The sequence below is a fragment of the Vanessa cardui genome, chromosome 11 (genome assembly GCF_905220365.1).
Source record: "Vanessa cardui chromosome 11, ilVanCard2.1, whole genome shotgun sequence".
Lineage (NCBI taxonomy): Eukaryota > Metazoa > Arthropoda > Insecta > Lepidoptera > Nymphalidae > Vanessa > Vanessa cardui.
The window spans coordinates 12,450,812-12,471,189 of record NC_061133.1 but is presented as its reverse complement, the minus strand read 5'-3'; the positions used below and the strand labels follow the sequence as shown (position 1 = coordinate 12,471,189).

The window sequence follows — 20,378 nt, the reverse complement described above, 5'->3', positions numbered from 1 at the left end:
AAATTATTGAATGCATTTTCTTTTTTTTTTTGTAATGTTTTACAGAGATATCCTAATTGTAGGTTGCGGTCGTGACAGCTCTTCAACAATGTGCATTACAGTACACAGTATATCACACTCAACTTTGTTTTCAATTATCCTTCGTACAAAGACACTTGAAATCAAATTTTGCAATACTGTCGCCTAGTTTGATACCGCTAGAACTAGATATTACATAAATATGTCAATTACGTTGGATATGATTATTGTCTGCCCCAAATGAGATACTAATGACACAATTGGCAAATTATCTGCGAGATATTTACATGTTTTTTATGAATTTATATACAGCTGATTCTGACGCCATTATTAACTGCCACAATAAAAAATGTTTCATTTAAAGATTAAAGATTCCTTTTTTAATTTCATTTATGACAATAGATTACCAAGTGAAATACGATTGGTTCGTAATAAAAATATTAAAACACATTTTGGTTTTGTCTCTGGATAGTTTACACGGATTTATACGGATTTATACGGACTTATACGGACCTGGTGACACTACGTAGGTACGGCATCCAGGAATATTTAAAAAAAAAATTACACTTACGATGATAGATAGGTGTCGTATTCAAATGAGTCGAGTTATCTTCCCTATTAACAAAACGTTAACAGACATACATATTCTATTTAACCTCATAAATATTCTAAAACAGGTTATCTTCATTGCAGCACACATTTCCCATTTTGTTAAAATCGGGTCGTTCGCAATTTATCGTGTAAACACATTCCTGTCCCGAGAAATATTATCTAACATTATAAAATTGTGTTAGCACTAACTGGGGCGGGTTCCTAATTTATTGCATGGAATTAGCAACGTCATGGCTTATACAGCGCCCACTTCAGAAATTGTTTTTAATTAATTAAAAAATATAAACATAGTATAAGCATACTTTGCATTTTTTTATAAGATCTGTGGCAAACAGACTTTGATACCGGGATCAAATTTAATATTTCTTAATGTTGAAATTATCTTATTTTTCGTATTAAAAAGAGATATAAGAAGATAAATATACATATGTTATCAAATGAACATATCCCTTGTTCCGAATAACTTATCAATAACCAAATTGAATTGGTTGTAAGTTGATAAACGCTGATTCCTATTTAAATTTACTGGGTTACAGGGTTGCCAATAAAAAAATTCTACCATAAAATACGTTTAAAATATATTGAGGTTTTTAATTTTATAATAATAAATATATGTTTAAAAACAAGTATAAAATTAAAAATATGTAATATAAGTATATAAGATTATAAAGTATATTTTACCATAGTTTTTTATATCAAAGAATATACCACGACGCTCGGACGGGTTACATTTAATTGAATGACAATTAACTTATATTAAACATAAGTAGTGTTCCAGGTAGAATCAAATAGATTGGTCGTATGATCAGACCTCGTGACCTCATGAGAGATTCAACTCTGGAAAGCTCCACCGATCCATCACGTCGTATTCGCTTATCGACACTTATAAACCGGTATAGTTTTTAAGATATTCTTACATTAACTCTAAACACTTCGATGCCGAAAGGCAGATTTGCATCGTCGATCGATTTATGTTAATTTAAGAAAAAATATCAATGATTTTTTTTATAAATATAATCGATTTTTATTGAGCAACTAACTGTTAGATTGATAAAAGAATTACATATTACGATTTTAAACAAAATTCTATATACCAATCAGAAAAATATATGTAATCGAGATCTTTCGATTTATCGAAATATCTAATAATATATTACGACACACCGAATATGACGACTGAATCTTTATTCAATACTGTGAACTCACCCATCTTTTATCAAAATTTATTAAAGAATTATTATTATTAATCACTTTCTTCTCGGTCTTTTATTCTTCAAAAGAATATTGCTAGGATTTATTACCAACGGAGCAAACAGTATTAGAAACTCGATATTATTGTTTCGTATCGAATAGATTTACAATCGATTATTCGATAGAATCTAGCAACAACTCTATTTCATGATTTATAACTGCGTTTCACTTTCGCTACGTACAAAAGTATTCATATAAATCAACCCGAGAATCAATTAATATGGAACCTTAAGGTTTATTGATTAGTTTCGTTGGAACATTTTCAAATTGTATAAATTTACTTTGAGGAGATTTTAAGACTGATTTACTAAGATTTTTTTTACATACAACCCGGTCATTATAACTTTCTAATCAATAAAAAATATTGATGATATCTGATATCAATCAGCTGTTGTTTTTATGATAATGTTGCGTCACGATAACAAAAAAACAAGTACTGAAAACCAACGATGTACGAGCTGCCTAGCGGTTTGAAAGTTTAATCCTGGGCTTTTCTAATATTACTAGTATGAAAAAAGACAGGAAACTGAAGTAAACTTCATGACAATTTTTAATTTACTCTGCCAGCATGTTATGTCTTTTTAAGAACATATAAATTTGAATAAAAAACGAATTTTAACCACAGCGTCAATAATAATTCATTTCTCTTTTATAATACAGTTTTTATTTACATATATGTAATTCTATTTGATAAGTTTATGTATATATGATTAATTAATCAATATTTATTATACAGAGTCATTGCTATCTGACCTCTGCGACCTATTAGGAGGTATCAAGAAAGACGTATCATCAGACTAACGCTGATTAATAATACAATGTAAAAGGTTCATAGACTACATTGGAAATTGCAGAGTGACTACTCTTTCAAATCAACGCACATACATTTTTTTTTATTACATTTTATTTTATCATTCAAAGATTTAATGAATTTTAGTCTGTTTCGTGATGACGAATGGCTGAATGGAGCAATACCCTTACATATTTCAAGCGACGTAATTAAACAAAACAAAAAATATCTTCTGCTTGTGTGAATATGTTGCCGACGAAAACGACGAAAAAATAATAAACTAGTTAAGTATATAATATAAATATTCATCAACGTTTTTTAATTGGTTAGCAGTATATTATTCGTTTCCTTTACATTTAAGTGTATATTCAATTGCGTCAAATTATATCGTAAATTTTTATAACATCGTAGTTTTTTTGTTAAACAAAGAAAGAATGTTTTAAACATGCATGTTTAAATTAAGTTCTAAGTCTTATATGATCGTATGCATTGGTAAATTGCATAGTCTGGTGGCAGCAACGAGGGGAAAAGTAGTTGGACATGTCCCCGCGTCGAGTAAACGACACCACAAATTCCGGCACACTTTCGCGTGTAGTGTACGATAACCTTTACATTACACCTTGATTATAGCAACTCTGAAAAAACGCAAAATTTTTGCGAGATTATAAGACTGTAAAAAGAATATAAAAAAAAATGCTAATAATAATATAATAATAAAAAACCAAATTTTGAGTCTTTTATTGTACATAACTTAAATTGATAGCAATATTACTTAAATTTAAAAAAAAATGCAATATTTATTCTTTTAAATACTATAACCGATTAAGAAAATAAAGATGGTACAGACCTTTCTTTATATATATTGATATAAGTGGAAGTAAATTAATTTACCAGATTGAATTAGCGTTTTCAATAAATTTATGTTAAAATAAAATATGACTATCTCAAGATAAATCAAGTAAATGAAAATAATTTAAATTTAATATGAAATTAAAATAAAATAATCCCCAATATTGTAATCTTTTTTAATCAAATGAATACAAAATTATTTAAGGTGCTACATATAATGAACCATAATCAAAATGCTTAGTAACTAACTTTAATTCATTTTGTAATCAATTTTAATTTATAAATTGGACAGATTACAATTATTTAACATGGCAACAAAGTGGTCATGACTCAGTCAAAATATAGAACAGTTTTTTAGCTAATTACCTATGTATGGAAATATTGTCTCGGAATGGTATTATTTATTTCACGCTTCAAGTGCTCCTTTAGCTCTTTAGACTGAGGTAAATAGAAGTGTTATCTTTAATTATCAAGGTACTCAACACTCATCAGTCATCTTTATCAGGAATGCAGAGATAAACATTATGGCAAGCTATTTCACAACTACATTGTAAATTATAGACTTAAAACAATCACACATATATATATGATATCTAACATCTATGTGTGATGTTAAGCATTGCAACAACACACATACACTGATAGGTAACAGATATGTTTTATCAGCATTGGCCATGAATTATTTCATAGTCTATTGAGGTAATAATTATTAACAGGTTTTTATGAATAACATCTTATAATATATTTTTTATTTATATAAAACTACTTAAATGATATTTATAAGAACTTTGAGTTAGTTAATATTTAAGATTTGGATTGTTAGTTTATCTTGTTGTCATAAAAAATACCTTCAAAAAAGTTCTCGAAAAGTACACGTGACTAAAAGTTTGCAAACTAAGTTACCTTGCAAAGGGAGTCTGTTCCACGTGATAGACGTCTGTGATGGGCTCCGTGCGCATGATGCTGCGGAGCCTCTCCTCAGAGAGCTCCAGTAGTCCATCACTCGCCGTTTTAAAGTCGGACTTGGTAAAAGCACTCAAAACACTCATTTTAACGTGTTGCGACTAACGACCTTTGAGCAACGAAAATATACTCCAAAGTGTCACAAAACGAAACACAGTAGTACTTATACTCAACGAATACACTTATACGTTATAAAAGCATCAATTAGACCATAAGAAACATTTTAAATGCCTCCGATTTCTCAAAAGGTAACTGAATGCTCTCCCTTGTCATTGCGAGAAGCGGTTACGGTATCGAAGGCTCCAGCTCCACTATGATTCGACACGATTAATAAACAAACATTTGTTTCACTTCATTTTCATTACGAAAAGTAATAAGACAATTTGTTTATTTACACACGCGCTTCGAGAAAAACTTAAATTTGACAAACGCGAAAGGACAGCTGCGTATCGACGAGTCGACCGCACTTCGTCGTACACGTTTCTGTCGCTAGTGCTCCTCGCGGACTCTCAGCGGCCGATACTATTCAAATTCCGCTTCTGGCGAATGTCACTAGTCTGTTGTTTCAAGTTCGAAAGTTGCACGCTGTACGTCATCTAGGGTCATAAAGTTGTCACAACTTATTGCTAGATGTCACTAGTACAAACATTCTTAAATTGCCATTATAAAAAAACAACAAATTCAATTTTAATTAAGTATTCATTGTAGTTATAGAATAATCTACTTAGCAGAAATAAAATATAACATTTAAAGATTTTTTAATAATTTCATAAAATAATAATTAATTAAAGGTTTAAGAGCGACATCTTTTGGTAAAATACATGTAATTAAAAATTTACTTCGGCGTATCTGACAGTGGCGATAGATGGCAGTTTAGAATATTTATGAAATTACATTACTAAGGAAATGGTATATATAAGGTAAGGTAAGCAAACAGAAAATTTTAATACATTTACAGATTTTATTTTATAGAAAAAAACTCCAAATCTTTACACAAAAATAAAAATAAAGCCAACGTATATAGCATAATATACGTTATATCGTAAAATATGATATTATGGTAGGCTTCTCCACATAAGTACCTCCCACTGTCATGTATTCTACCACTAAACAGTAATATTAGGTAGTCGTGTTTGTAATTATAATTTTTAATAAAAAATTAAACATTTTAAGTAGGTTTTGTTTTACAACATTGATAGAAATAGAAAAGCGAACGAGGATACTTGTATATATAAAAAAAAACATGAGACCACAAATTCCGAGGAATTTATTATAAAATAAAAACAAATGTTATATAAGGTTTTATATCAACTTTATTTTTTATTTGTTATTAATCATCTCTTTTCAAGTAATTCTTATTATTTACTTTTTATTTTTTTCCCAGAACATGTTCATTATATTTGCAAACAGGGCGGCACCGGGTTCATTGATTTCCTTGAAAATTTCTTCCTTGTTAAGTAGTTCTAGCCACTCCTTACATCTTGGAAACCTACATTAAAAATAAATAAATAAGTATAGGTCTTATAATAAAATCTACAACTACCAATTTATACACTAAAAACCTACTAACTTGTTATGTAAATTTAATTTTAAAGTTATTGCCAACTTATCTGATAAAAATACAGATAGTGAAGTGTGAGCGAAAACGCAGCAGCGGCGAAACTTTTCACATTAAAAAAAATGTCGGACTCATCGCAAAAAAGGCACCCACAAAGTGGTATAATATTTGTATGTGTCAAAATAATTTTAGTTCCATGAACCTACTACTGGGGATTATTAATATTTTCTTTCTCTGCGTTTCTCAATTGACAAATCATAAGTCACTTAACAGAATTGTCCCCAAATATACGCATTAATTAATTTATTCTCTATATTTTCGATAGCCATAATATACTTTGAGCAAGAGTAAAATATCAGTTTCACTTGATTTACCTTTTCTCGTCGATCTTGTACACTGCGTGAATAGGGGCGACAGTCGACGCCAACGAGATGTCCGCTAAAGTCAAGTGATCAGCTGCGATGTACTTGTTCTTTTGCAAGTACGCTTCTACGACTGAAAACGCTTCGTCGATGTCAGCCTTTTGCGTGTCTGATATTCCATCTAGCCCACGCAATAGTGTTGGTAGCTGAAATTAGTTTAAATTTTTTTTAATAGCTTCTACAGATTTCGTAAGTATATTTGGTTACAGTAACGATCTTTAATTTAAATTGTAAAATTGTAAGTATTTAATGATGTTCTAATAAACAGATATGTCATTAACGCGCAAAAAGTGAAGACTAGACAACGTCCTAATTGGGACGTTTGCCTTTTGTCGTTTTACGTAGTAATACGTTATAATACATCATAATTACGTAGTAATACGTTTTGTGTAATTAATACATCTAGTTATCCCTTTTACTTATTGTTTTCAAGCTATCCTTTCTACTTGTAACGAAATATAAAATAAACGGTCCCCTGCGCGGCACACTTTTTTCTGTTGTTTAGTATGGGTATAACATATGTGTTTATTAGAATATCATTGATTTAATGTAAGCAATTAACGACTGTGGTGCTGTCTGTAAATAAAAAAATACAGGCATAATACAATGAAATATGCATATCAAATCATAAATTATATACAAGAATAGCACGTCTGTTTAGATACTGGATAATAACAAATAAAATCAAATTAATATTATTCAATAAATCTTCAATATTTAAACAATACTGGAAAAAAATTTGGAAAGCAGTCTCCAGTGAGAAGAAATGGCAAGACACGCAACAACAATAAAATATACTTAAAAAAAATTGCCTTCTGAATCCATCACATGCAAAGTTTCCTTACCATGTTTTTTTTACACCGCTCACGAGATAATTACAAAAAAATATTCAAACATCTGTACCCGAAACACATTTCGTTTAAGATTGTCATTTTATTATTCATAAAGATCTTATTAAAGTCGTAATTATTTTTAAATACTTATTTTCATATTAACATGCAAATATCAAAATTAAGCATTTACCGCAAAAGCTTTTAGCCTAACGAAGAGTACACCGGCATCGTAGAACAGGCTCTGGTCGATGAGAGCTCTGGTCCTCACATCACTGGGGTACAGCTTCTCTTGATGGTCACCTCCGTATTTACCGAGCAAATATTTCATTATCGCATGACTGGAAAATAAAAACAATATTAATTATTAAACAATTGCTGCCAGAAATGAATTTATAATTAGAGTAAAATCATTTTGGAAGACATGGCTCAATTGGCCATTAGTACATCCGTTATTAATAATAATAATTAATAATTTATTCTTGTATAGTTGTAACTGGGACCCATTTCCCCCCGAAAGATGTGAAAAAATATCTTTTAGTGTATACTTTATAGAATAAATCTTTAATTATGTTTGAAATTTCAACGTTCTAGACTTAGTAGCTTTACCAGTTTGGGTATATTCCGTTAAAAAAAACAATTTGATGAAAATAGAAAGCATATTTATTCTATAAAAAAATTAAGTAGGTACGAATATTTTAAAGTAAAAAACCTAACTATTTAAAATCAGGGTTTACCAATTATACTATTGAAACATATTTTAAATACGTTGGATGAAATTGATTAGACGGATTGTAGTATTTATTATTCAGGGTTGGTGTGCGTGACATACATGTTTTCATAAAGCTAAAACACCGGCTTTCATTCTGGACATTATTTAAATAGAAACTCCTTAAAATGTATTCCAAAATGAGTTTGATAATCTTCGACGCCGCTATCGATTTGTATTTTGATTAAAAATAATTATATAATGTATAAATACCATAGTGTAGTGATAATGTCTGAGACGTAACTACTGCTTTAAAATTAATAAAAATATATATACCTTTCAGAAACAACGAAATCGCCGTCCACAAGTACTGGAATAGTTCCCATTGGATTAATCTGTAAAAAATCATACCAATACGAGCCGGTCAGCCTTGATTTACCATTCACTTTTAGATAGCGCCATCTATTGGGTCCTATCTTAACAAACAGGGACTCGAATACAAACAAATAATTCATCGAAATTGGTTCAACAGTTAAAAAAGTTAGGTTACAAACACACGTACGTACTATTTACAGTGGCGAAGCTATCGTAGGACAGGTGGTGAAATACACCAGGGCCCCGAAGTTCAGGGGGGCCTCTAAACTATACCTTAAACTTCTGAACCTTGAAAAACGCGACCCTACGCACAAGATTTCTTATTTGGTATCTATAATTTTAAACGGTTATTATTAGTTAAAGAGGGATAGAAAAGAGGGGGTGCGGCAGGGCCGTATTTAGGGGAGGGCAACCGGGGCAACTGCCCTGGGGCCTCCACATGAGAGGGGCCACAGTTTTCAGCAAGTTAACAAATACTGAGATATAGTCAAATTATAATAATGTTACTATTTAATATTTTAAAAGTTACCGATACAAATACGAAACAAATCATAGCTTACTGATTGAAATAAAATAAAAAAAATTAATTCATAATAATATAATTATTAGGGTGTTCACGCTTCTGTTTGTCTAGGGCCCTCACTGTTCTGTGGCCCCGGGGCCTCCAGACCTCTAAATCTGACTCTGGGGTGAGGGCTTGATTCTTTTCTATGCAACGGGGCCCTTCCCCACCTAGCTACGCCACTGAATATTTATACATTTCAATTAAATAATGTAACGAAAGGTTTCCATTGTTACACGAGCTACATATGTTACCTTCTTGAATTCCGGCGACTTATGCTCCAGTGTCAGTAAACTTGGCTTCTTGTAGTCGAACTGGAGCCCGAGTTTGCTACCGAGCATTATTACAGCGTTCGACGGCGGGCTGGCTTCGTTCATGTATAGCACGAGACTCGACGCTAGAAAATAATATTATAATTTAATTTACATTCTTGCTATAATATAAAACATAAGACAGGTGATACACCAGGAATAATATACAACAATATAAATGCAAATTTCCGGTAGAGTAAAGTGGAAAACCATTTACATTGTGATTAATAGCAATATGAAAAGTGCTGTAACTTTTATTATTAATAATCGAATTAATAAATAAATACTTATAATAATCGAATTAATAAATAAATACTTATAATAATCGAATTAACTAATAATACACACTACCAAGTCCAATATAAAATAATTGAATTTACTTTTAAATACTAACAAATAAACATTTTCAATTGATAACATTACGCAAAATATACGTACCTTTATTAGCCATTGTAAGTAAAATGTATTTCGCGAAGATTTTCCTGCTAAGTTATGTTAAATCTGCAAAAAAAATAACATTTGAAAATAATCTCACGCTTACTTGCTTGCATAAAATTCGCCAACGCACCACTAATGCTTTATACAGACATTTAAATAACACGACAATTTTATTAAGTATATATTAAAAACAACAATTTACTTACCAGTGCTAAGCAGATAACTGATTTGAAGCAACAACATAAGTGATTATTTAATATCACACATTGGGCCAGCATGTTCGGCCAACGTTGGACCATTACGATTGACTTTAGGCAAGGTTCTGGGAGTCTGAGTCACAACAGACCATTGTTTACACATTGGTGTATTATTCACTCAGTAGGTCACTTAATGCGAAGTATTTATATACTTTTTGTCGGTATTATCCATTTAATAATGATACATGTCATCATACAGTCGATATAGTAGTGCTCTTGAGTGGGTAGAACGCAACTACTGCCAATGTGTTCCAATAATAGATGAGTGAGCCAGTGAAGTTCTCAAGGTTAGTTGCGCATGTAAGGATGCATCATATTTTTATATTCTGCCAATGACGGTGGTGGCCACTGACCATCAAATAGTCCATTTGTCAGAATGCTTATGTACAATAGTAATTAAAGACTATTCTTCCTCTGAAATAGTAATATTAATGGTTGGCCGACCAGCATCCATCGCCAACGACAACACGCCAATCGATTGCCCAACATATTTGTCCCAACTTGTAATAACATACCAATCTTCTTGCTCTTTCTCGCAAATATTTATCATTCATATTTTTAATGAACGCGATAATTGTATCTATTGATTGCAAATCTGCCTTAGTCATAGTTCTTTACGATGATCAAACAATGATAACTTTTCCATTATTGAATTTACAGTAAAATATCAATTATTTTATTTAAACTATAAAAAAATATATATTACTGAAAGTATTAAAAAATAAATCAATAAACAAATGATTTTTTTTTATAAATTTAAAGACAATGAATAGTATTTCATGGTCAATTTGCTTTATATTTTTTACTAGAGAGACAATTATCATAAGTGATAAGTACTGATAAGTGATAAAAATCAAAATATGTAATGTTAATCTGAAAAAGTAGAACAGTTTTTATCAGCGATAGTTGGAGGCCTATTGAGGTGAAGGACTTAAACTGATTATATAACTGATTATTAAATAATATCATATTAAATTAACAACCTCGTTGCTCAAACCTAGCCAAGGTTCTAAGGCCGCTGATCTCGAGGTAGAGAGTTCATTTCAGATTCAGTCACTCAAATGTTTTTCTGTCGAGATTTGTCAGCAGTTGCCCGAAATTGAATGCTGAGTATTGCTGTTTGACTTAGCAGAAATATGTGTGTGTTTATCGTGATCATCATTGAAAGCCCTTTGTCATCCACTGCTGTACATAGGCCTCTAATTGCACGCCACTGTGGCTTAGGCTTTTCGCACTGTAATAGCTGAAGCGGCGAGCATCGGTATGACGTGCGAGATGAAGCATGAAGCTCAAGACAGTTCGAGATGGAGGACCTCTGTGGACGCCCTCTGCCCCATCTAGGTCATAGGACTTTAAGTCAAGTGGCTTAGGCTACTGGCATCCAGCTCCTGAGCTGTCTTGCGTAAATCGTCACACCACCGTGCCCGAGGACGTTTATACAAAATATTTATACCATATTGATATGTTCAAGCTTGAACTTACATTCTTAACTTATTATTTTTATTATATAAGTACATAACGAGGAGTATGATCTAGACTTTAGAAATGAATTGATTATTCCTGCATAATTAGAGTAAATTTAATCATGATGAGGCAGGTTGTTATTAATCAAATATTATATCAAATCATTAAATAAAAAAAATTACATAAATTTATCCAGCAGCGATGATTGTTCTACATGTACAGTTACTTGACTAATCGATAATATAAATATTTAAGCTGCAAAATCAGCCTGCACAGTCAGTCTATTGGTTAGTTTTAAAGCTGCCGACCCTAAGATCCTGCAGGCAAGCTCCAGACCAAGTAATATAATAAACTCGGCTCATATAAAATTATAGTTTATAATGCAACAGATAAATAATACCGAAAGTTTAGTTACAAAATATATTTACTTATGTATCACCTCATCTCATCATCTCTTACATAATCTGTGTAGTAAAAAAAAACATTTGTACAATCATAGTCTGTGACAAGCTATGACTTTTTTTAAATTATGATGGGCACTGTCATGTGCTTACTGGAAAGAATTCATTCACTATATCAATTATTTTTCGAACATCTTCCTCTGATAACCTCTCTTCACTTTCTTGAACAATCTGAAAAAAAATATGCAGTCATCATATTTTTGTAATATTTGATCATTCTGAGCAGACACGCTCAGTTCACTATCCTAGGGTGTAACCATTACAATGCTTTTTTTACCCTATACACATTACACTGTAATAAAAAGCATTAATTAAATTATGATTACCAAAAATTACTGAAAATAAAAAATGTTAAGTCCATTTTTAACAGTAAAATACGCTAGAAATATTATATATTATTCAAAAGTAGTAAAATTGCCTATGTCAAAATCTCAGTCTTTGTTCGGGTAATTTAATATTATAATCGGATTAATATATTTGATAGTATGCCAGATTGATATTTAAGGGTGGTTAGTGAACCCAGTCCTAGACCGCCACCAGAATATAACAAAATAAAAACCAAAAAAACTCAATAATGATAATTATACATGATACAAGAACATATGTTTATTAATATAAGACTTAATAACATTAAAGGCATGATACAATAATATAACTTTATAATAAAATGCAACTTAAATGATAAATATTACTTTTACATAACCTGTATATTTTAAAGGCATCTCCTCTTTCAGTCCTTGCATTAGGAATAAAGTAATGTTTGAAAAAATGTATGTATGCCTAAAAATATAAATAAAAAAAACCTTACCAATTGTATTTCTAATTCGGTTCTAGGAGGAGTGTTCACCATCATTAATTTCTCAGACTTTGTCAATTTAAAACATTTCATAGCCTTTAGAAAGTTCTCTATAGATTCAGCAGATTGATTTTTACATTCTGTGTCTTGTAAATAGTGTACAGTCTGCAAAAGAATAAAAGTTTAAAATATTACATCTCCCAGAAAAAAAACAAATTATATCATGAGAAACTGTAAAAGCTCCACAAGTCAAAAACATTTATGTGTATAGTTCGCACTTTACAAAAAGTGTTATCCTTTATGTGCAGTTGCTTACATGATAAGATTTTATACGAAAACTTCTCAACAACTCTCTCTCTCTTCTCAACTTCACAAAGACAATTCTTACTTCTGGTATAAATATTATGAATATTTGTTAACAAACTATTTGGTCAGACTATCAAATGATATTTAATAGTAATAATCATTCCATACATTGCCAACATGCCAACATTGGACTAAGATGTTATACCCTTTATGCCTGTAGTTACATTCACCCTTCAAACCGGAATACAAGCATACAGGCTTACACAAAACTACAACCACCATGTGCTATTTCATTGCCATGCTAACAATTAATTGAAATTATCTTTAAAGAGAAAATAGTTTGTAAGACTAATTTTAACAAGATTGATTAATCAAGCTTTTATATTGTTATAAGTTCTTTTTATTAGTATATATAAGCTAGTTTCAGTTTATTTTTTTAAATTATTTTATGTTTTTTTTGAGACTTGATTTTTGAGTCCTTTAATAGATAATTTTTCCATTATGCATGCAACTGTCTGTAATAATATTACCTTACTTATATTGGTACTGATTAATACAAATATTTTCACTGTTTAATACAAAGCCATACTGCCATACCATAATCCTACTGACAATATATTACACTATTGTAATGGCAAAATTTATAGTCTACATCAAATGGTTTATAATATGAGTGACAAAATGTTCAAATCCATTTAAATAATACCTCATATGTCACAGTAGCTAGTGATCCCTCTCGTTTATGTTTCTTTTGAGTTTTATCTTTCAATTGCTGTAAAATCTGCATTACTTCATAATTACATAGAAATGCTGCGTTGGCCTTTATTCTGGAAAATTATATAATATCTTCTAAAGTAATGAAGTAAATATTGATAAAGTTATTATCTTTATTTACCTAAGAATTAGTAACATTAAACACTTAAGTATATTCAAATATGAACTATAACTAATTATTGTACAAAACTTGACTGCGTGGAATGGTGGCGAAATGCTAACAGCATTTCCCTGTTGAATCGCAATTCCGATCCTCTGGGAAAAAAACGAACCAGCCCTTCTGATGCCAGTGCAGGCAATAAGGGCTCCAAGGGGCAAGTGATTCAAATCAATTCATTCAATTCAATAGTTCATAAAATTAATTAAACACAGCTCAAAACATAAATTTCAAAGTATATTAGTTAATTAATACTATTCCAAGAGATTTGTTAGTTTATATGGAAATATTTGGTTCTGTATAATTTCAGTGTAGTCCAGAAAGTTAAAATTATGAAAATAATTTTTAATGTAACACAGTATAAAATAATAGTTTTATAGTCAGCATTTGTTTAGAATTCTAAGCAAGTGTCATAGAACAAACCACAATGACCACAACATTCTAGGACTCTATTTTCTGAAGCACCCGCTAGTAATTACTGATATTTTTTTAAAGTCATTAATGACAAATGTTGTACAATAATCACTTAATAAATTGATGCATAACGACCAAGATTTCAGTATTTTGCCAGTGTATACTTTTCTATTTATATTATGAGACTTGAATTCGCAATATTATTTACAAGATAACTTACGTCTCCATATTTCATTGTTGTACTTATGTTCTAGTATTCAATGAATTTATATTTTTATTTGTCTATTGAAATACTATTCTGTAGTACATCAACATCACACACATTTTATTGTTGAATAAGTGTGGCTCATGTGTGGCTAAAGTTTAAACTCTATCTCTCTTCATTTGAATTTTTTGGACATATTTGGATTTTTAATGTCAATTTTGACATTTAACATGGTACCGACCGAATCGAGGTTTATGGATTGACGAACGATAGTAATACCTACATTTACATACAATAGTTACATATTACTGATAATAATTAAATTATCCTAACGTACTAGATTTTGAAATTTCATAACCAAATAGAAAATTGCTTTGATTTGTTGTTTTTATTTTTATGTTAGGATACTATCACTCTTTGTATTAAAATGTCTGTTATAAAAATTATTTTGTGTTACAGAAAATTTTCAAAAATATCTTCTTTTATGCAAATGCAGTTACGTAATTTGTCTCAAGAAAATTTTACATCCGGTGTAACAAAATTAAAGACACCTGTAAACACATATTATAACCATTACACAAATTTGGATTTACCAAAAAACAAAGTGTTTGCAACATATGTATGGATAGATGGTAGTGGAATTAATTTGCGTTCAAAAGATCGAATAATCAATGAAATACCGTGCGATCTGCAAATGGTTCCTAAATGGTCATTTGATGGAAGTTCTACAGGTCAAGCTACAACCAAGGACTCTGATACCATATTAGTGCCTTGTAGTATATACAGAGATCCATTCCGTAAGAGCCCACACGTAATAGTGCTCTGTGAAACATTCAACGGCGATGGGACTCCAACTGCAACAAACCATAGAGCACATTGTGCAAGTGTACTCAGCAAAATTTCAGACCAAGAACCTTGTTTTGGAATTGAGCAAGAATATACTATGTTTGATACAGATCTATGGCCAGTAGGATGGCCTAAATGTCGAGGCTTTCCTGTAACTATGTCGAAATTATCATATTGTGGCAACGGGGAACATGTTGCAGGAAGAGAGATTGTAGAATGTCATGCAAGGGCTTGCGTTTACTCTGGCATGGATTATGAAGGATGTAACGCGGAAGTCATGAAAGCATCATGGGAATATCAAGTTGGTACAACAATGGGTATTAAAGCTGCGGACGATTTGTGGATAGGACGTTATTTATTAGTTAGAATAGCTGAAAACTTTGGTACAATTATAAGTTACCATCCGAAGCCAATGGGCAAAGATCAACCGGGAATAGGATGTCACCACAACTTCAGTATTAAAAAAATGAGAGAAGAAGGAGGCATAGCTGAAATAGAAAGAGTTTGTAAAATTTTATGTGACAACCATAATACATATATAAAGAGTTACGGTCTTGGAGATGGAGAAGAAAACAAGAAAAGATTAACCGGAAAACATGAAACGGCACCGTTCGATAAGTGTAGATGGGCAGTAGCAGACAGAGGAGCATCGATTAGAATCCAAAAGAGCGTTAAGTCGAAAGGTAAAGGTTTTCTAGAAGATAGAAGACCAGCTGGTGATTGTGACCCTTACAGAGTTTGTGCCCTATTAGCTGAAACTTGTCTTTAATTTTTATTTGACTAATTTCAATGAAAGCGGTTGTTTATAAACATACTGGCTGATATCATTGGCTGGAAAATATTTTCCTTTTATAATAAACGTTATTTTATTTCATGAACGTCATTTCATTTTAAATTAAGCATGTTCACTAAAAGGATTTCAGTACAGAATTTTTGAGGTTTTTTTTTAAAGTAATAAATTTATAGTTTTAACAAAAAAATATTTGATTGTTACAAAACATGGAAGGCCTAGTAAAGTGTTTGTCTTTGTTGCAAAAACATACAAATTTGCTTTCTATACCGAAAAGATACATGCTAAAACAATCGATTAATCATATATTGAATAAAAAGGTTATGGATAGGTATATAAGATTACCTGTGCCCTGTAACAAGGTTTTGGCGACGTACTGCTGGATCGACGGATCAGGTATAAATATGAGATGTAAAGATAGAATTTTAAATTGCACTCCTCACAGCGCCGACGCAGCACCCGGATGGGCTTTCGACGGCAGTTCAACGGGCCAGGCTACCACTTCTAACTCTGACACATCTTTGAAACCGTGTGCAGTGTATAAAGATCCATTTAGACTAGAACCTCATGTTCTTGTTCTATGTGAAGTTTACATGGGAGATGGTTCACCAGCTCTTACAAATCATAGGAAATTTTGCAACGATCTTTGTGAACATCATAAAGCAGACGAACCTTGGTTTGGTCTAGAACAAGAGTATACTATGTTAGACATGGATGGTTGGGGCTTAGGGTGGCCTAAAGGTGGAGGTTTTCCTGCTGTCAATTATGAATTTTCCTATTGTGGTATTGGAGCAAAGTACATAGCTGGAAGGGATATTTGTGAAGCTCATACAAAGTGTTGCCTATATGCTGGATGTGATTTTGAAGGCACTAACGCCGAAGTAATGTTTGCCTGCTGGGAATGGCAAATTGGTACAACTATTGGAATTAAAGCTCCAGATGATATGTGGATGTCACGATACATAATGGGTAGAGTGTCTGAAGATTACGGAGTAGTAGTTACTTATCATCCCAAGCCTATGGGACCGAAACATCCAGGAGTAGGCATGCATCACAACTTTAGTACTAAAAGAATGCGTTCTGATGGTGGTTATAAGTTTATCGAAGAGTGTATCAAAAGATTGGAAAAAAATCACATGAAACATATGAAGAATTATGGAAACGATGAGTTAACCAATAGAATGCGTTTATCCGGGAAATTCGAAACTGCTCCATTCGATAAGTTTTCTTGGGGTATCGCGAATAGAAAGTCCTCTATTCGTCTGCAAAGAAATATCAAGGAAAAAGGAAAGGGATTCATGGAAGATAGGCGACCAGCTGGAGACTGCGATCCTTACCTGGTTTGTGGATTGTTGATGGATACATGCCTAGGGTCAGCAGGTGGTGGCAAAGGAGGTAAATGTTGTAAGTAAGGTGTGAAGTTAGGATATAGTACTGAGACCGTCTCAGCAATTTTTGGCATATCAAATTAACGGTATAAAAATATTTTAACATGTATTTTGATGTATTTTTTTTTACAAATATTATATTATTATTTTATTTAATATTGTAATAAGTTTCCGTGTTTGTTTATTAAAATTACTAAAAACAAGAATTGGTTTTTATTATTATTTATATGACAATTATATGATTAATATGTGATGTATGCAGAGGGCAAAGAATAACTCACATTTTAATTAACTGATAAAAAAACTAAATATAATGTTATTGGATTTTTTAAAGATGGACCTGCAATCAATAATAATTTATATAAAATAATATAATGGATATATATTTTTTTAATATCGGTTGGCATGATTTTTTATTGCATTGTACTCTAGCATATTATTTATATTATTAATAAAGTTAAAAAAAAATTACAAAACATAAAATGTTATCGTTTTAAAATTAAACATATAGTTTTAGTTAATTATCACATATGACATGGTATAATTTATTGAGTCAAATAGAAATTAAAATTATTAAAATATATATATTTTATTGAATAATTTTACGTTTTTTTACTTTATGGTTACCACATACCATAGTGTCTTTGCCTCAAATCGATTAATAAAAAGAAAATAATATGGAATCTATGACAATAATGTTTACCATAGACATTAAAAAGTTAAAGTGCGGCCATTTTCATTCTTTTCTCTATTCTTGCCGTCATATGGCGTATTAGTGTGTTCGTTTGGCCGCCATATTAAATGAAATCAATAAAATAAGACAAAATGTCTCCTTACTAAGTGTGTGAAATTAATCCATTAACATCTAGTTTTTGTGTGATTAAAACATCAAGAGGATCATAATGGAGAATTCCTACGGTGTGGGAATTGATAATAGATATGCTCTTTTCTTGGACGATGAGTCCGATCCTCTTGATGCGTTAAAAGCTCGAGAGCAAGCGAAAGAGCTTAAAAAAAAGACCAAAGAGGCCGAAAAAGAAAATAAGGGTAAACCTGAAATCAAACCTAAGGGCGGCAGTGTCGTCACGAGGAAGGGTATCAAGGAAACCCAAAATGTGAAGTCTCAAGAAAATAAAAGTGGCGAACCACAAAAACCCAAGGGTCCTCCGAGAACAAATGATCGTAACGTAGAACGTCCACCGCCGAGACGCCGCGAAGAGCGCCCACAAAACGGAGCCGTCGAAGGAAAGGAGGGCGCTAGGCCCCCCCGCCGTGAATTTGGTGACCGAAGGCCTAACTTCGAGCGGCGTAATTTCAGCGATAATCCTGAAGGAGGTGAACGCCGTGGACCTCGGCCCCCACGTGAACCACGTGACGGGCAACGTGGGCCCAGGCCGGGTTACGACGGCCGCGGAAAACGTGAGTTTGACAGGAGATCGGGCTCCGACAAAACGGGTGTTAAGCCTGTGGACAAACGTGATGGGGCCGGTCCCCACAACTGGGGCACGATCAAGGACGACTTAGACGAATTGAACAAAACCGGATCCGAAGGTGATGTCGCTGAAGAGAAACCGGCGGACACCGCTGCCGCCGGGGACGGACAGCAGCCCGAGCCGGAGCGTGCGCCTCCTGCAGAAGAAGAACCGCGTGAGCTAACACTGGACGAGTACAAAGCGCTGCGTAACGCTCAGCGTACTGCTCCTCAGTATAACCTACGTAAGGCGGGCGAGGGTGAAGACTTGAGCCAGTGGAAGAATCTGGTCATGTTGGAGAAGAAGAAGGAAGGCGGAGAAGATGACGAGAGCGACGAGGAGTACGACATTGCAGATTACCCGCAGCGTGTCGGACGACAGAAGCGCGTGCTCGGCATCGAGTTCACGTTCAATGACAACTCGCGGCGCGGCGGCACGGGAGGTCGCGGGCGCGGGCGCGGACGCGGTCGCGGGGGCGGCGGCGGTGGCGCTGGCGGCGCCGGCGGCCGTGGGGCTCCACGTGAGGAGCCCCCGCCAGTGGAGGAGCGGCCGGTGGTGCGCAACCAGGTTGTGCCGCCTAAGGTGGACGACAACAAGGATTTCCCCTCTCTCAGCTAGACTCGCAGTGAGTCTCCGTTCTTCTCCCCTTTTGAAAGTACGATAGAGATACAAATTAAAAATTGTATGTACCGTTATTTTTGAAGTAAATATACAAAATATTTACAAAGGTGTGTATTATATTACATTGAGTTTTAGTAATTTTTTGACATACAGTCATAGCCTACGGGTGATGTGCAGAAAGTTTTAAAATTTTAAAAAGAAAGGGGAATTACTTCTCTTATGAGCTCCTGGTGACGCTCAGGTGTAAGGGAGGGGGAGGACAATTGTTTTAATTTTGCAAACACATAGCGACCGTAACGCATATATGAATCTATCATAACAGTAGCTTGTATTGTAATCACATCTGCTTACAACTTAACTTGAGTTATTATATCCGATAAGTTTTACAACTTGCAGACTGTGACAATAATGGATTAACTCTGTCACAATTTAGCTTAGATTACATTTGTGAAGAAAATAACCCATTGCATTTTGTATCACGAGTTTGTGTCGACAGGTGCAGACTTTAAAACTGTAAATAGTTATAAATGTTTAAAAGATAAGGTCTTTAATAACAAGGTTGATTTTGTTGTTACACAAACTTCTTGAAAAATAAACATTTTGTATGTGTGAATTTTGCTTCTTTGTTATTATTTTCAAATTTTTTGCTGAATTATTATTCCTATAACTGTATTTGTGTAAGTTCTCATATTTCTCCTCCTCCTTGCAAAAGCCATGTTAATTTGTTTTATAAAATTTT

The 20,378-nt window shown here is 32.7% G+C and overlaps 6 protein-coding genes across 7 annotated transcripts in view; 3 read left to right on the top strand and 3 right to left on the bottom strand.

Moving 5' to 3' along the window:
* The window catches only part of LOC124533380 (serine/threonine-protein kinase 17A), a 171,679-nt gene extending 166,619 nt beyond the window's left edge, over positions 1-5,060 (bottom strand). The window contains exon 1 of one of the 2 annotated variants that reach the window (XM_047108606.1): positions 4,424-5,060. In XM_047108606.1, coding sequence (XP_046964562.1) covers positions 4,424-4,569 — 146 coding nt within the window. In that variant the 5' untranslated portion in view covers positions 4,570-5,060. The remainder of the gene's footprint in view (positions 1-4,423) is intronic. The other variant, XM_047108608.1, reaches the window with a different exon arrangement.
* Positions 5,061-5,796: 736 nt separating this feature from the next.
* On the bottom strand, positions 5,797-10,181 carry LOC124533620 (glutathione S-transferase D7-like). The gene is made up of 7 exons (XM_047109016.1): positions 9,895-10,181; positions 9,689-9,751; positions 9,194-9,336; positions 8,339-8,397; positions 7,487-7,634; positions 6,416-6,609; positions 5,797-5,972 (listed from the first exon to the last, which is right to left on the bottom strand). The coding sequence occupies exons 2-7, from the start codon at positions 9,699-9,701 to the stop codon at positions 5,846-5,848; spliced, it is 684 nt and encodes a 227-aa protein (XP_046964972.1). The 5' UTR covers positions 9,702-9,751; positions 9,895-10,181; the 3' UTR covers positions 5,797-5,845.
* Positions 10,163-16,242, top strand: LOC124533619 (glutamine synthetase 1, mitochondrial-like). Its single transcript, XM_047109014.1, has 2 exons — positions 10,163-10,232; positions 14,982-16,242. The coding sequence occupies exons 1-2, from the start codon at positions 10,207-10,209 to the stop codon at positions 16,135-16,137; spliced, it is 1,182 nt and encodes a 393-aa protein (XP_046964970.1). The 5' UTR covers positions 10,163-10,206; the 3' UTR covers positions 16,138-16,242.
* On the bottom strand, positions 11,935-14,781 carry LOC124533621 (DNA-directed RNA polymerase III subunit RPC9-like). Its single transcript, XM_047109017.1, has 4 exons — positions 14,538-14,781; positions 13,679-13,799; positions 12,679-12,831; positions 11,935-12,041 (listed from the first exon to the last, which is right to left on the bottom strand). The coding sequence occupies exons 1-4, from the start codon at positions 14,543-14,545 to the stop codon at positions 11,952-11,954; spliced, it is 372 nt and encodes a 123-aa protein (XP_046964973.1). The 5' UTR covers positions 14,546-14,781; the 3' UTR covers positions 11,935-11,951.
* A 125-nt stretch (positions 16,243-16,367) lies between the features above and the next one.
* Positions 16,368-17,741, top strand: LOC124533618 (glutamine synthetase 1, mitochondrial-like). The gene has a single exon (XM_047109013.1). The coding sequence runs from the start codon at positions 16,368-16,370 to the stop codon at positions 17,568-17,570; it is 1,203 nt and encodes a 400-aa protein (XP_046964969.1). The 3' UTR covers positions 17,571-17,741.
* A 515-nt stretch (positions 17,742-18,256) lies between these two features.
* Positions 18,257-20,257, top strand: LOC124533409 (plasminogen activator inhibitor 1 RNA-binding protein-like). Its single transcript, XM_047108646.1, has one exon. The coding sequence runs from the start codon at positions 18,449-18,451 to the stop codon at positions 19,634-19,636; it is 1,188 nt and encodes a 395-aa protein (XP_046964602.1). The 5' UTR covers positions 18,257-18,448; the 3' UTR covers positions 19,637-20,257.
* Positions 20,258-20,378: the final 121 nt, after the last annotated feature.

Excerpts from the sequence above, each read along its gene's own strand:
- LOC124533621 (XM_047109017.1), bottom strand. Across the intron at positions 12,832-13,678 it reads TAGCTACTGTGACATATGAG|ACTGTACACTATTTACAAGA; the intron begins GTATTATTTAAA and ends ATTCTTTTGCAG. Across the intron at positions 12,042-12,678 it reads CCGAATTAGAAATACAATTG|ATTGTTCAAGAAAGTGAAGA; the intron begins GTAAGGTTTTTT and ends ATTTTTTTTCAG.
- LOC124533620 (XM_047109016.1), bottom strand. Across the intron at positions 7,635-8,338 it reads GATTTCGTTGTTTCTGAAAG|TCATGCGATAATGAAATATT; the intron begins GTATATATATTT and ends TTTATTTTCCAG. Across the intron at positions 6,610-7,486 it reads TTAGGCTAAAAGCTTTTGCG|CTACCAACACTATTGCGTGG; the intron begins GTAAATGCTTAA and ends AACTAATTTCAG.
- LOC124533619 (XM_047109014.1), top strand. The coding sequence starts at position 10,207 with ATGAGTGAGCCAGTGAAGTTCTCAAG. Across the intron at positions 10,233-14,981 it reads GAGCCAGTGAAGTTCTCAAG|AAAATTTTCAAAAATATCTT; the intron begins GTTAGTTGCGCA and ends TTTGTGTTACAG.
- LOC124533409 (XM_047108646.1), top strand. The coding sequence starts at position 18,449 with ATGGAGAATTCCTACGGTGTGGGAATTGATAATAGATATGCTCTTTTC.
- LOC124533618 (XM_047109013.1), top strand. The coding sequence starts at position 16,368 with ATGGAAGGCCTAGTAAAGTGTTTGTCTTTGTTGCAAAAACATACAAAT.